The sequence below is a fragment of the Phocoena phocoena genome, chromosome 2, assembly GCF_963924675.1.
Source record: "Phocoena phocoena chromosome 2, mPhoPho1.1, whole genome shotgun sequence".
Classification (NCBI taxonomy): Eukaryota; Metazoa; Chordata; class Mammalia; order Artiodactyla; family Phocoenidae; genus Phocoena; species Phocoena phocoena.
The window spans coordinates 42,360,285-42,376,527 of record NC_089220.1 but is presented as its reverse complement, the minus strand read 5'-3'; the positions used below and the strand labels follow the sequence as shown (position 1 = coordinate 42,376,527).

At 36.7% G+C, this 16,243-nt stretch overlaps 1 protein-coding gene across 4 annotated transcripts in view; it reads left to right on the top strand.

Annotated features, from left to right (window-relative positions):
• KIAA0586 (KIAA0586 ortholog) overlaps positions 1-16,243 on the top strand; it is a 106,928-nt gene that overhangs the window by 5,654 nt on the left and 85,031 nt on the right. For all 4 annotated transcript variants that reach the window (XM_065871934.1, XM_065871931.1, XM_065871933.1 and 1 more), the window contains exons 5-12: positions 3,447-3,621; positions 4,358-4,579; positions 7,258-7,411; positions 8,658-8,846; positions 10,295-10,409; positions 14,337-14,445; positions 15,052-15,269; positions 15,676-15,748. In XM_065871934.1, the coding sequence (XP_065728006.1) occupies positions 3,447-3,621; positions 4,358-4,579; positions 7,258-7,411; positions 8,658-8,846; positions 10,295-10,409; positions 14,337-14,445; positions 15,052-15,269; positions 15,676-15,748 (1,255 nt within the window). The remainder of the gene's footprint in view (positions 1-3,446; positions 3,622-4,357; positions 4,580-7,257; positions 7,412-8,657; positions 8,847-10,294; positions 10,410-14,336; positions 14,446-15,051; positions 15,270-15,675; positions 15,749-16,243) is intronic.

Genomic DNA, 16,243 nt, shown 5'->3' with positions numbered 1-16,243 from the left:
CACAAATTGAGAATATATACACATACTGTTAAGAATACATACATGTAGAATGCACACAGTTGAGAATAGCTAATTTTGGAGAAACAGAAATGGAATGATGGTAAATCTGCCCTATTTGCTACCATAATATGCTGTAAAGCTGTGATAAAAGGTAATCAGCTGGAGCCTTTGAGGAATGAAGAGTCTGTCCAGAGTGTCTAGAACAAGGGTAGAATGTCCTTACATGTGGCTGGAGAGGTAAGCAAGGGGTGAGGTTATAAACTACTTTAAAGAAGTTTGGACTTAAAGAGAAACAGCAAATCATTTAAAAGTTTTAAAGTATGATGTATTTTTCTTAAAAGGCTCACTCAGGTAGTTATGAAAAAATGGATTGGAAGAGGACTGGACTGGAGTCCAGGAAACCAGTTGACTATGAATTTTTCAGGAATCTTCTAAAGAGATGAATTAGATTGGTCCTGAGTACATTGGGGAGTGGTGGAATGTGAGGGTGGGAATCATGCTGGGCTGTAGAGGAGTACACAGGTTTGGAAGATGATCTGGAGATAGAATTGACAGGAATTGCTGCTTAGATGTGAGAGTGAGGAAGGAGCTAAGGATGGATCCTAGATTTTTAGCTTGTATAAATGCATAGTCAGTAGTAGTATTCATTAAGAAATGGAAGCCTTGGGGGAATAAATTTCATTTTAGATGTAAGCAGGGGTTTGAGGTACCTATGAGACATCCAGGTGAAAAATGTCTGATAGGAAATTGAATATAAAGGTCAAATTTACAAAAGGGGTCTAAGCTAGAAATCTATAAGTCATCTGTATGTAGATAGTAGTCTAAGCTCTGGAAGTGATTGAAGTGACTCGGCGGGAGTGTGAGAGTGAAAAGAGATGGCATAGGGTAGGGCTCTGAGAAAACCAAACCTTTAAGAGATGTGCAAAGAAAGCAATGTGGCTTCTAAATTGTTACTCAGAAAGTTTATCCAGAGGTGTAAGAGAGTATGGTCTTAACAAAACCAAGGGAAATGAGGTTCTAAGTTTGATAGCTGCTCAGAGGTAAAGAAAGATAAGGACTGAAAAGTGTCCATTGAATTGAGCAAGGCGAGGTATTAATGGCCTTGGTAAGAGCAGTTTCAGTGTAGCATTGGGATAGATGCCAGATTCAGAGGATTTAGGAATAAAGAAAGTTCTAGAAAAAGACTAGAAGGAAACAGTTTCTTCTGAATGGGAGAGTTAGGTGCATTTTTTCTAGTTCTTTACACTTAGAAGCTCATTTGCTGCGTTGAGCATTTATTAATTTGATAATTGGAAAAAATAAAATTTTAAAGCCTATAAAGAAGTTGATGTCTAGCCTTATAATGTTATTTTTCTTGTTGGTCAATTTAATGTATTAAAGTAGAATGAAAGATCTTAAAGGGTAAATCACATTCAGACTTCAGACAGAAATTCTAAAAGATACAGATTATCTGAATTACATTTTCTTAGTACACCACTCAGTCAGCTAAATATATATTGAGCACCTACTATGTGCTCTTTCTTAGTTGCTGTTTGGTATAAAAGAAGTCCCCGGCCCCCCACCCCAGGTTGCTTAGAGCTTGGCTGGGGAGAGAATAGGTAGATATATGGAGGAATGCATGATAAGAGCTGTGAGAGGAAACATTCAATACATTGTTAAACTGTTCTGTACAGACATTTAAACCATAGGATGGCTGACTGTCAAGCCTCAGTTGTGTGGTATAGGAAGTAAATGCAAAAGTAATTAATGAATGGAAAGATCAAGAGGAAATGTTATGAGAGCAGGCTTATTGAAAAAGGTAAGGCTTTTGTTGTATCTTTAGAAGGATAGAGTAAGTTAGGTGAAGAAGGTTGAGAGAGTGAGAAAAAGCATGGAAGTGGCATGGCGTAGTCAGTGAGAGCAGTGTGACTCAGGAAGAGGTGGTTTTGGGAGGAAAAGTGCAGTATGTATAGGGCAGGGCCAGAGGATGGAGTGTGTGGAAGGCCAAACAGGAAAGTAGCCTATTCAGTTGCCTATAAGGAATGATTTTAGATTTTTGAATGGTGGGAAAATGTGTGTGGAAAGTTTTTAAGCAATTAGAAACGGGAAGAATGAAAAAGTTGGCCAGAGATGATGGTTTGTACTAGAGCAGAAGTCTGAAGGGAGAAGTGCTGTTTGAGAGAGAAAGCTTGGTGTTATGGGACGATCTCTGGGAACTGGTCCTAACTCAGCTGCTTACTAGTTCTGTGACGTGATCAAGTAAATCCCGTTACCTCTATGGACCTCAGTTTCTTGATGTGAAAATTAGGAAAGATGGGCTACTGGGTTCCCCCTACCTCCATAATTCCATGACACTAGTCCTGCAATTGTGATGAAATAATTGACAAAACCTGATGACTCAGTTGGGCATGAGAAGGTAAACGAGGATAGAGAAGTTAACTTCAAAATTTTGAGAATGAGAGAAAAATGATGCTCTTAATAGAAATGAGGCAACATCAGTGAGGAGTAAGTTTAAGAGCTCTGTGGCCTTCTTCAAAAATCAAAGGATGGGGCTCTTCCCTGGTGGCGCAGTGGTTGGGGGTCTGCCTGCCAATGTGGGGGACACGGGTTCGTGCCCCGGTCCGTGAAGATCCCACATGCTGCGGAGCGGCTGGGCCCGTGAGCCATGGCCGCTGAGCCTGCGCGTCTGGAGCCTGTGCTCCACAACTGGAGAGGCCGCAACAGTGAGAGGCCTGCGTACCGCAAAAAAATAAAAAGAAAAATCAAAGGGTGGAAATTCAGCAGCTGGAGATGGAGCTCATTCCTGTTGATTTTACTTAGACTTACCTTAGGGAGTCTTCAGTTTTGTCGGTGTTTTCTTTCATTGATTTCTTTTAGGCCAAACACAGCACAAAATTCACCAGTCTTTTTTTTTTTTTTTTTTAGGTGTTTAGTTAAATGCCTTACTGTGAATATGTATCTATTTTCTGGACTCATTTTTAATCCAGACTGCTTAGTAGTGTATTTTGTGCCCATTTTAATAAACTAGGTGACATTTATTAAATCTGAATGAGTTAGAATTTAAAAAATTATTTTCAGCAGTTTTAACGATCCCTCTTGGGTTGTCTTACTTTGGGAGTAAAACTTGATACCTAAATTCTTAGAGCCTTTTCTGCATGTTTTAAATTTGTACTTCTTGACTATAAATCATTGTAATTGTGCCCATGTCTTTTCCACATGCATAAGTCATATTTTCTGAAATATCAGTGCCTTCAAGGAATTACCTTTTTATTTCTTTAGTGTGTAGTGACCTGAGCCTTAATAGATTTCATTAACCAAATGACTGATAAGATGCTGATAGTGAAAAATAGGGATTTAACTTAAAAAAATCAAGAAAACTCACCTGCAGCAGATTACCACTTGTAGATATTTCTTCTAATGGTTCAGTAGAGGTTACTGAATAGATTTTATTCCTTTTTTATTTACAGAGCTCAAAGCATGCCTGTCTTTAAGGAGGTAAAGGTACAGCTTTTAGAAGATGCCAGCGCAGAAAAGGACCCTATTATTCAGGAGAATAGAACTTCACCCAGTGGAATTGATTCAGCTGCAACTGTGGCCGCAGCAACTGCTGCCGCCATTGCAACAGCAGCTCCACTGATAAAAGTATATCTGTTTCTTCCCAGATAGTCATTACTACTTTGTAAAATGTAAAAATGTCTATTAGAAACTGATTCTGTAATTGTTGTGTCCAGCCATTGGCTAGGGATATTGCTGTCTGTAGTTGTGAATTATTTCTCAGAAGTTGTGAGATTTACCTTTCATCCCTGTGTTAGTTCTAGAAAATCCTGGACTTTCTTAGTTCTAGCACTGAAAAATCTCATCTTGGGAACCCCTCAGTTCTGGGTACCTGGGATGTTTGGTCATCCTTATTTTAGAGCTAGAAGGGACCGTACAGACCATCTATGCCAAACCCCTCAGTTTGTAAATGGGAAAAATGAGAAACAGGTCAGAGTCAGCAATAAGGTCTTAGAGCCAATAGGGGGAGAGCCAAGACTGCTGACCTAACTCAGCCTCAGATTAGTGAAGTATCGAAAGCTACTTTGTTTTGCTATTTCCTTCTTTTTAATTTCCATTTAAGTATTTTTAATTTCCACTATTTAATTTCCACTTAAATAAAAAATGTGACAAATTTGTTATTTTTTATGAGAGAAAAGATCTACTTAAGGATAACTATCTTCTGCCTTTTATTTCTGTGATTCTAAAAATAAAGGCATAAAATCATCAGAAATTTAGAGGGCAAAAGCTCTGGTTTGATAATTTCTCAATACCAATCACTTTATATAATCTTTCTAGTAATTGAGCATATTTTTGATATCTTTGGATATTTTTACTGTTTTAGGTGCAGAGTGAGTTGGAATCAAAGGTCAATACTGTTACAGAATTACTCAATAAGTTACAGGAGACTGATAAACAGCTGCAACGCGTTACAGAGCAGCAGACAACCATTCAGAATAAACATGAGAAACTACACTGCCGTGATCATGGAAAGCAAATGAATGTGTTTATGGAGCAGTACATTAGGCATCTTGAAAAACTGCAGCAACAACAAATAGATATTCAGGTAATAAAGGGATTACACATTCCATGACCTTTTATCACGTGGATCTCTAAGCTAATATTCATTGATTATTGCAATAGCTCAGGAGATTGTAACAGTTTCAGTTCTTAAATAATGATTTGCTTTTGTTCAGAATTCTTTTCCTCTATGGGGTAACTCTGCATGTTCTAGTTCAGACGTCTAGCTCTGTGAGACCTCTCCTTGTAGTTGGCTTTTCCTTCTTTTGTGGTATTTCCGTTGACGGCGTTTTTAAAGGGCATTTATTGCGTTGCAGTTTTTTGTTTACATCAGTGGCTCTCAGCCTGGGAATGTGCATCAGACTCACTTGGAGAGCTTTATAAATATACACGTGCTTGTACCTCTCAGAAGGTCTGAGACAGCAGGTCTCAGATGGGGTCTGGGGATCCTTGAAAGCTCTCTAATGATTCTGTTGTACACCCTTGGATGAGAACCACCTAGTATACTTATTTGCTTCTACATTTACTTAATTAAAAAGAATGAACATTCTTATACCTTTTGAATATGAGGCACTGGGCTATTATAAAAAGAAGAATTATCCTCACAGAGAGCTGATAGTATAGTTTCTTATTTATTTTGGAATTTCTAAGTCCTGGGATACTACCCAGCACTCAGGTACTCAGTATACTTTCTTTTTGAATGAGTGAATGACCAGCATCGTAAATGCATTGGTTTTTTTTTTTTTTTTTTTTTTTTTATTTTATTTATTTTATTTTTGGCTGTGTTGGGTCTTCGTTGCTGTGAGCGGGAGCCACCCCTCGCCATGGTACGCGGGCTTCTCACTTTGGCGGCCTCTTCCATTGCGGAGCACGGGCTCCAGGTGGGTGGGCCTCAGCAGTTGTGGCTCTCGGGCTCCAGAGCACAGGCTCAGCAGTTATGGCGCAGGGGCCCAGCCACTCCGCTGCACATGGGATCCTCCTGGACCAGGGCTCGAACCCGTGTCCCCTGCATTGGCAGGTGGACTCTTAACCACTGTGCCACCAGGGGAGTCCCCATTGGTTTTTTTTAAAATAAATTTATTTATTTTATTTATTTAATTTTGGCTGTGTTGGGTTTTCGTTGCTGGGCGCGGGCTTTCTCTAGTTGAGGCGAGCTGGGGCTACTCTCCGTTGCGGTACACAGGCTTCTCATTGCAGTGGCTTCTCTTGTTGCGGAGCACAGGCTCTAGGCACGCGGGCTTCAGTAGTTGTGGCACGTGGGCTCAGTAGTTGTGGCACGCGGGCTCTAGAGCTCAGACTCAGTAGTTGTGGCGCATGGGCTTAGTTGCTCCATGGCATGTGGGATCTTTCCAGACCAGGGCTCAAACCCATGTCCCCTGCATTTGCAGGCGGATTCTTAACCACTATGCCACCAAGGAAGCCCTGCATTGGTTTTAATTTACTTTTTTTCCCTACTTAGTATGCAGTTTAAAAACTTTTTAAAATAAAATTAAAATATAACATTCAGAAGAATATATAAAAATAAGCTTATCATAGCTCAATATAAGATCACAGAGTGAACACTAATGTCCTATTATTTTCAAGACTTCCTAATAGAGCTTGTCTTGAAATTTTCATGGGATTAAGATATTATTTTTATTGGAATGATTATGGGCATATAAAATAAAGTTTTAGTAAGTACTCCATACATTGCTAAAATTGAGTGTGCAGCATGTCATCTGGAGAGGCTAGGGGTGGGCCTATCAGAGTGCTGGTCCCCAGTCTACAGGTAACTTTGCTTCTCTGAGCCTTGATTTCTTTACCTAGAAAATATTTTTGGTTCAGGATAGAATGAGATGACACATTTGAAAAGCACATTGAGTTTTTTTAAGGTAGTTCTAGGTGCCTGCCATTCATTTATCCTTCCATAAATAAACGCATAATTTATTAACTTTCTGATTTTGGAAGAATGGAATCTTTGCTAATTCAGACATCTTATTTATAAAGCCTATAACTACAGAGAAAATTGAACTTTCAGTGAGTATTTTAGTAGTTCAGTTAAGGCTTAATGAAATGAAATTCTTTTTGAAGAGTGATCTCAACACACTTTTAAGAATTCTGTAAAACTATAAATCTTTTCGGTTTTTCTTTGCCTAGCATAAAACTCTTTTAAAATCAGTTTTATTAGTTAAGATACTTACACATTTCAGATGTTTTAATAGTGTTAAAACTGTGTTGTCACTATAGTTTCCATTTATACGTAAATGCATAAATTACTGCTGCTACTATGCGCGGCTACTATTTTATTTGAGTGCTTTCTGTCAATGGTTATTAAACCTTTAATTAAAATAAAATCTTACCATCCACGATATAAAAGATGAGATGTTTTGGTTTTAAATTCTCTGGTTTAAGTAGAGGTCTAGGGCTAGGGTCCCTTCTTCCTGGTCCTCTCCTACCCTGCTTCAGTGTCTCTTGAGCCATCTCTGAGGTGAAAAGGAAGAAACTGAGGTTTAGAATAAATTAAATGATCAGGGCCACACTGCAGAGCCAGACTTAACCTAAGTGCTATTATATGCTTCCAGTGGCATTGCTGTTGCAGTAGATAGTTGCATGTAATGTATGTATTTTCATTGTTTATTAAATCTAATAGATTGTTTTCAAGTCTTCTAATAAATTCAAGGTATTTTGTCATCTAACTCTTTCAAATGATATTTGAAATTAACAAAGTAATTTTATGTTTTCTAGACTCACTTCATTAGTGCTGCACTCAAGACTAGTAGTTTTCAGCCTGTTACTGTGCCCCCTTCTAGAGCAGTGGAAAAGTATTCTGTAAAACCAGACCATTTGAATTTTGGTAGCAGTAATCTATCTTCACATAACACCTTTGCTTCCAAACAAGGTAAAAATATGTAGTTTTCTATGAATAAAAAATGCCAGCTATGAATGTTCTTTGCAGTATATAAGCTGAAAACTTACTTACAAGGTTGTGAGAGACTCTTTGTTTTATAAAATTAGGTTTTGTTTTTTTTAGGTCAGGTAAGTTTTAGATTATTTTGAAACTTGTTCAGTCAGGTTATGGATCATGTTCTACTTAATGGTTTTAATTAATAACTTTCATAAATTGTCAGAAGCACTTCTATATAAATTTAGAAAAATTTTACTTATCTAGCACCAAAAATGCTTGTCATCAATTCACCAACTTTCTGACAAACTGGATATTTACTGTTTTCTTGATTCTGTCAGGGGAGAAACCATCTGAGTACAATTAGAAACTATTTCTAAATATTTTCAAAGAGTTAGTAATGCAAGTCTCTTTTAGTGGAATTTTAAAAATCTCTTTATAAAAACAAAGGAATACATAGCTTATTTGTGTTAATCCTTTGGAATTTAAACTATATCAATAAATGTATCTCCAAATTATTGATACTTGAATAATGAACTAATGAAAATCAAGGGCCTATCCCTTTAATGATATACAGATCCATGTAGTACAATATTCCCGACATTTGATTTGTTAGAACATTGTTGGATCACAGACCTGTTAAAGGTTCCTTATACTTGCAAGGTGCTTTACGTTTCCCCCAAATGAGTGGGTCTTACAAAACTTTTGTGAAGTGATGTGAGTCAGTTTTAAAGTTGTAAAGGGAGGAAGATGAAGCCCAGAAAGGTTATGACTGCCTGCTCAAGGTCACCTGGCTTGAGAGTGAAAGTATCAGGGCTACAGCTGGAAGTCAGGTTTCCACGCTCACCGTTTATTGTTGTCTAATGTATCTTGTACTTTAAAGTGGGATCTCTCTAGAACAAAGTATATAAAAATTTTAAGACTTGCTATACTTAGCACCAGATGGTCTTACCAGTTTTCATTGCCATGAGCAGTATCTGGCTATGCCATTTTTCACCATAACTTGAATAGCACTGAATATTGTCATATTTTTTCTTATTTATTAGGTATAAGTATAAAGTGTTTATAGTTTGTATTCTTCTGATTCTAGTAGGATGAACTTATTTCTATATATTTGTTAATAATTTGAGTATCCTATATAATTTTTGTTTTATTTTTAAAATATGGGGAAGAGTAATATTACAATTTAAATGTTTTCTAAAAAGTAAGTTAAATTTATTATTTTCTTTATTTTCTATTGAAGCACCTTCAATAGAGGTTGAAGATACCAATTTTGATAAACAGAAATCTCCTTTGGAGACACCAGCACCTCGCAGATTTGCTCCTGTACCTGTTTCAAAGGATGATAAAATATCAAAGAGGGAAAATCCTACGGATAAAAAAGAAAATATGGAGATGTCATGTCATACAGGTAATAAAGCAATTATAATTAGCACCCACTACTTTTATTAGACCCATCTCAAATTAGGAACAGATTTCCACACTCATGATTTATAATTCTCTAATGTGCCTTGTAGTAGCTGAAGTAGGCTCTCTATTTTTAATATTTGTATTTAAATGATACTTTCTGGGCAAATCAAGCTTCTTTAGTTCTTTTTTTTTTTTTTTTTTTTTTTTTTTTTTTGCGGTACGCAGGCCTCTCACCGCTGCGGCCTCTCCCGCTGCAGAGCACAGGCTCCGGACGCGCAGGCTCAGCAGCCATGGCTCACGGGCCCAGCCGCTCCATGGCATGTGGGATCTTCCCGGACCGGGGCACGAACCCGTGTCCCCTGCATCGGCAGGCGGACTCTCAACCACTGCGCCACCAGAGAAGCCCCTTCTTTAGTTCTTTGTAGAAGGAGTTGGAGATACACCTTTATAATTATTCTGACTATCTTCAACATGTTATTACTTAAACCTTTAATGAAAAAAATTTGTTATTAATAAATAAAAAATAATGCTTTATAGAAGGTAAGGTTGATTATCATGTTTACTTATATTGTTTTTAAGTGTGAATTTAAATACTAAAACTCAGAGAAATTTAACATTTATTATTGTGTTCAATTGGAAAAAGTGCTAATAACCTTTATAAGTGACAGGAAATAATAATTTGTTATAGACACTTAAAATATAGCCTTTCTAGTAAAAGTAAGTAAAAATGTTAAATATAAGCTTTCATTTTTGGAGTCATTTAAATGCATTCCAGTCTTGTCTTGGACACATTTAAAGAATCTTAAGGAATTTAAAAGATAATAAAATCTTTAATTAATAAACTAACCTCACCAAAAAAAAAAAAAGTTTGTTATGTAGTCTCATTAAAGATGAGGCTAAAAGGAGGATTCAACCAATAGTTGTTGTGAAGAAATAGTTAAATCTCCCTTTTACTGTTTATAAAAATAGTTACAGGGCTTCCCTGGTGGCGCAGTGGTTGAGAGTCCACCTGCCGATGCAGGGGACACGGGTTCGTGCCCCAGTCTGGGAGGATCCCACATGCCGCGGAGCGGCTGGGCCCGTGGGCCATGGCTGCTGAGCCTGCGCATCCGGAGCCTGTGCTCCGCAGCGGGAGGGGCCACAGCAGTGAGAGGCCTGCGTACAGCAAAAAAAAAAAAAAAAAAAAATAGTTACAGTTTACTGGGCTTTGTGATGATGTTACTTCTCATTCAAATTCCTTTCTTCTGTGATGGAAATAAATTCAGGCCTAAAATTTTACCAGTATAGTTTCCTTGAGTTATAAATATTTAGTTTTATTGATGAATGTATGTATAGTCTACATTGTAAATTGAGTAGGTCATCACCACATGAAACTAATTTAGTACAAATATATGTGAGATAGTATATAAAAGAGAAATGAATTAGTACTTGAAAAATGATACTGTATTTTTTCTATTGTAGAAGATGTAGGACTCTTGGAACAAATCTTGAATAACTATGATTCTTTGACAAGAATAAGTGAATCTTCAGACAAAAACTTACTAACTAGATCAAAAATAGGATGGAATCCTGAGAGGAGAAACAGGTAAAAACAAGAGATTGGAATAAAAGCTACATTGAAAAGAGCTTTGTTTATATTTTTAAAATTTCTTTAGAAATTTTAGTGAATTTAAAACATTGCTTTAAAAAATTGTCTTAGATTTAGTTACTGTTTTCTTCTGCTAATAGATCTTTCCTCTTTTCTATAATTATGAATACATCTAATTTTCTCAAACTGTGGATTATTTACTATTCATTTCTGATGAAATGCCATCTGGGATTTGCTTCAATAATAATCCATTGCAGGGGCCTCCCTGGTGGCACAGTGGTTAAGAATCCACCTGCCAACACAGGGGACATGGGTTCGAGCCCTGGTCTGGGAAGGTTCCACATGCCGTGGAGCAACTAAGCCTGTGCACCATAACTACTGAGTCTGTGCTCTAGAACCTGCAAGTCACAACTACTGAAGCCTGAGCACCTAGAGCCCGTGCTCCGCAACAAGAGAAGCCACCACAATGAGAAGCCAGTCCACCGCAACGAAGAGTAGCCCCTGCTCACCTCAACTAGAGAAAGGCCGCATACAGCAATGAAAACCCAACACAGCCAAAAATAAATAAATAAAAATAAAATAAATTAATTAAAAAAATCCATTGCAGGGTGGGGAAAACTGGGTTGGAAGTATAAATGAAATGAGAATAGCCGTAAGTTAGCCATTTTTGTAGTTGAATAAAGGTATATAGAGGTCATTATATTATTCTTTCTACTTTTGTGTATGTTTGAAACTTTACATTATAAAGAGTTTTTAAAAAGTCAAGTAAATCTAAGCCACTATAATTTTTTTTGAATGTCATGAAAACTACAATAATAAAAACTAAACGTGTCACATTTTGCATAATCTCATAAGAAGACATTACAATTTTTGTCCATTACATTTAATGTAATTACTGATAAAGTAAGATTTATGTCTGTCATGTTGTTATATGCTTTTTTATATCTTAGGTCTTTTTTTATTCCACTATTCCTCCATAATGTCTTTTTTTTAATTAAATAGATACATTCTAGTATAAGATTTTCATTCCCTTGTTGCTTCTTTTACTATATTTTTTGAGTTTTTTCTCAGTGGTTGCCCTAGGAATTACAATTAACATCTTAATTTAAAATGATCTAGTTAGGATTAATACCAATTTAATTTCTATAGGATTCAAAAGCTTTGCTCTGATATAGATTGATTCCCTCCCCCTTTCTTTCTGCTATTATTGTCATACAAATTATGTCTTCTTGCATTATAAGTTTGTCTATACAGCTTGATAATTATTGCTTTATGCAGTTGTCTTTTAAATCTGATAGAAGAAAAGAGTTATAAACAAAAATAATTTAATACTGTTTTTTATATTTACCTATGTAGTTAAATTTTACCAGTACTCTTTGTTTCTTCACATGGGTTTGAGTTAGTTTGTGGTGTCCTTTTATTTCACTTTGAGGGACTCTTTTTAGTATTTACTGTAGAGTAGGTCTGCTGGTGATGAATTCTCTCAGTTTTGTCTATCTAGGAATGTCTTAATTTCTACCCTTGAAGGGTAGTTTTGCCAGATGTAGAATTTTTGGTTGACACTCTTTTTCTTTTAGTGCTGTGAATATGTCATCTCACTGCCTTCTAGACCTCATGATTTCTGATGAGAAGTAAGCTGTTAATCTTCCTGAGGAAACTGTATATAATTTTTCTCTTGCTGCTTTCAGGATTCTCCCTGTGTCTTAGGCTTTTGACAATTTGACTATGATATAGCTAAGTGTGGATCTCTTTGAGTTTATCCTCCTCAGATTTTGTTGATCTTCTTGGATGAGTGGATCAATATTCATTGAATTGGGGAAGGTTTTGGCCATTATTTCTTTACACAGTTAAATAGTGCACATGACCTTTTTTTTCTCTCCTAGGGCTATGTTGTATGCTTGATGATGTTCCACAGGTCTCTGAGACTTTTAATATTTTCATTCTTTTTTTCTTCTGTTCCTCAAACTGGATAATTTCAATTAATCTATCTTTAAATTTGCTGATTCTTTCTTTTGCCAATTTGAATATGCTGTTTAGCCCGTCTAGTGAATGTTACATTTCAGTTATTGTATTTTTCAACTCTCAGAATTTCTATTTTTTTAAAAATAGTTTTTATCTTTATTGATATTCTTTGGTGAGACTTCATTCTTTTAGGTTTCTTTTTGGCTGTGTCGTGTAGCTTGCAGGATCTTAGTTCCCTGAGCAGGGGTTGAACCCAGGCCCTCGGCAGTGAAAGCGTGGAGTCCTAACCAGTGGACCACCAGGGAGTTCGTGAGACTTCATTCTTATACTTTCTTTTAATTGTAGTAGCTCATTTATGTTCTTTTTCTAGTAAGTCCAATATTTGGGGTTCCTCAAGGACAGTTTCTACTGACTATGCTTTTTCCTGTGTCTGAGTTATACTTTCCTGTTTCTTTGTGTCTCACAACATTTTTGTTGAAAATTAGACATTTTAATGTGCCAGTTCTGGAAATCAGATTCTTCCAGCAACTGCCGCCCCGTCCAGCGTTTGCTGGTATTGCTGATTGTTGTTGTTGTTGTTGATGTTGTTGCTGTTTGTTAAGTGATTTTCCTGGACTAATTCTATAATTTTAATTCTTTATCATGTGTAGCAAGTCTCTATTTGGTTAGCTAAGTCTGCTAATGATTGGAAGGAGATTTCCTTATCTGCTTTGGATGAATAAGTCTCCCTGTCTTTGCAAGGGGCTGTGTGTGTGTGTGTGTGTGTGTGTGTGTGTGTGTATCTACATGTTGGGGCGTACCTTCAGTGCTCCAGCAGTTTATAAGTCTGTCTTAACCTTAACTTCCTACTCGCACAGAGCCCATGGTCAGTCAGATGTGAAAGATTAGGCCCTTTTTAGGTCATTCTTTTGCATGCACATAGCCCTGTACATGCACATGACCTTCTAGATCCCCAGTAATGTGTTGGAGCTTTTCAGAACTCCACCATGGACATCTCATTCCCCAAATTTTTGGTTTATTGTTTACCCTCTTGTTTGCCTCAACTGGCATGACCCCCTCAAGCAGCTAAGATGTTGAACAATTGGCACTGTTTTCGAAGAATGACCTGGGGATGGGATTTCTCACTGAGATAAGTCTGAGTCAGGTCTAAGGAGAAACCCTGAGAAGGGACTTTTTGAGGGGCTCCAAACTCGTTCTGACTTTTTAGTGGTTGTGAGGCTGTTGGTTTTCTTATTTTAAAAAATGTTTATTTATTTATTTTGGCTTTGCTGGGTCTTAGTTGTGGCACGTGGGATCTTTCTTGAGGCCTTTTTAGTTACTGCATGCAGGCTTCTTAGTTGCAGCATGCAGACTTCTTAGCTGTGGCATACATGTGGGATCGAACCCGGACCCCCTGCATTGGGAACATGGAGTCTTACCCACTGGACCACCAGGGAATTCCCGAGTCTGTTGATTTTCAAAGCTACCACAGAGTTGGGGAAAGGGCTCTGGGAATAGGGCAAGTTAAAAATGCCATAGAGCTTGCTGTTCTTGTCAGCCATTTTCTTACTTAAATATTCCTTGGGTTGTTGCAAGCTTTTGTTTAATTTCCAGCGTTCTGCAAAAGCTGATTTGACCATTTTTGCTAGTGTTCTCTTTACTCTTAACAGGAGTAGATTTTTAGAGATTCTTACTCCACCATTCCAGAAGTGCTTTTGCACGTTAGCTTTTTCCTGCTCTTTTTCTACTATTCCTAAACCAGTCTGGCCAGAGTAATCTTGTTTCTTGTAATTTTTGGTGTTTCGTATGTTTAATCACATAACTGATTAATTCTGTTGTACAATTTTAATAAGACTCATTTAGAATTCATATAACTAAGGATGTATCAAAGATTTATATAATCAACTGTTTACTAAATTTATGACAATTTAGAAAACTTTAATTTTAAATCTTTTACAGCATTGACCCTCTATCCACTCAGAAATTTCCTTCCTATGAAGAACTAGGAACAGCTAAAGTGACCGTGCAGAAGTCTGATGATATTCTTCATGATCTTGGCCAAAAGAGGAACGAAACAAATGGCATACTCCAGGTAAGGTGGGAGCAAGATACTAAAATTAATGATTAGTAAAGGTAAAAATTACGAAGAAATAAAGTTATTAAGACAGAAAGCAAGAGGAATGGTGAAGACAAAGCATGGAAAGACATGTCAGCCCAGCCTGTTCCCCTTACAAAACTTTTCCAAAAGCCCTCATCAAGTGATTTCTACTTACTGCTCCTTGGCTAAGACTGAGCCACATGGCAACCTGTAGCTCTCCAGCTTCTGTTGGAGAGGAAGGAAGGCGGAAGGGAACTGTGAATGGCCCTCGTTTATCCAGTTCACATTGTCTGCTCTGCCTACCTAGAGCCAACTTGCTCTTATTTTGTTTTAGCTTTCTTCACCAGATAGAGCTTTTGTTGGCCACCAAACTGCTGTGGGCTTCCCAGCCCCATTTCACTGAACATTCACATTAGTGCTTCTAAATGGAAAGAAACTTTAGTTGCCAAGTATTCTTTTATAGCTCTTCAATTTGACAAATTGATTCCTTAGACTATATTGGCATAGTATATGTCCCAAACTATAGTAATAGCTCTTATTTGGATTAAAATATTAATATGAGTTTTACATATTAACATTCTTGCCTTTTTATCTTTTAAGCCAAAAGAATCTCAGATTGTGTCAGGGGTTGCTGATCTTCCACAGAATTCCATTAAGCTTCAAATAACCAATACGAGATCCATATTGAAAGATGCTGAGAAGATTTTGAGAGGAGTACAAAACAATAAAAAAGTACTTGAAGAAAACCTGGAAGCTATTATTCGTGCAAAGGATGGAGCTGCCATGTATTCATTTATCAATGCTCTATCTACCAACAGGTAGGACAGGATGTTGGCATCCCAAGGTTTTTTTTATGAAACTGCCAGTTTACAGGCTCTCGTAATTTTTTTTCTAAGTGCTTCATTTTGTTTTAGTGTGTTTTAATGTTTAGAAAATGTTCTTCATTGCCTTTGACATGTGGACTTATTATAAAGTTGGAATTTGGGTATGTACATGTTGCTATTATTTTTCACAGATGTTAATTTTCCCTGTTTTTTTCTCTCCTTGGTACATTTCTTCTGGGATCTACATGTGCTTTTCAAACATTCGATGAAACTAATAACATTGGTTTTTCATTTTCAGATGAAGGATATTGGGCTACACAATAGATTCAAAACTAGGTAAGAGATCTATTCTTAGGACCTTTAATGTTAATTTAAGAAAATTCTTTTTTCTGTTTTGTAGAGAGGTGTCAGAGAAGATTCGGATCAGAAAGGCAGTAGATAACTGGATTAAAACTATTTCTGCAGAAATTCAAGTAGGTATTGGGAAAAAAAAGAATTAATTGAATTCTTAGGAGATAACATTTATTACAATTTACAAGTATCATACATATTCTCAAAATATTCCTTTTAAGTCCACTGATAATTCTTAATTTCACTCTTTATACTTACTTAGTAATAAGTTTCATTTTACTTAACATGTGCTTTGTCTCATAAATTATATTATGGCTGTTAACTGGAAAATTGTGGATAATAACTAAAATATGAGTGATTTGAAAGAAAATTTAGCAAAAGCATTTAGAAAAGAAAGAAGTATACTTACAAAAAAAGGATCCTTTAAAAAGAAAGACAGCAGATTTAGAAGCATTGGCTTACCAAAGTACAAACATCAAAGTTACTTAAAAGGAAAATACTCCACAAGATTTTTAAGGTTACTAACTTTAGAGAAGTCAGTTCCAGCTGGAAAAACTGCCACTTTCTCACCTCCACAAAGCTCATGGTGTATCTTCAGACATTAGCATTGCAAAAAT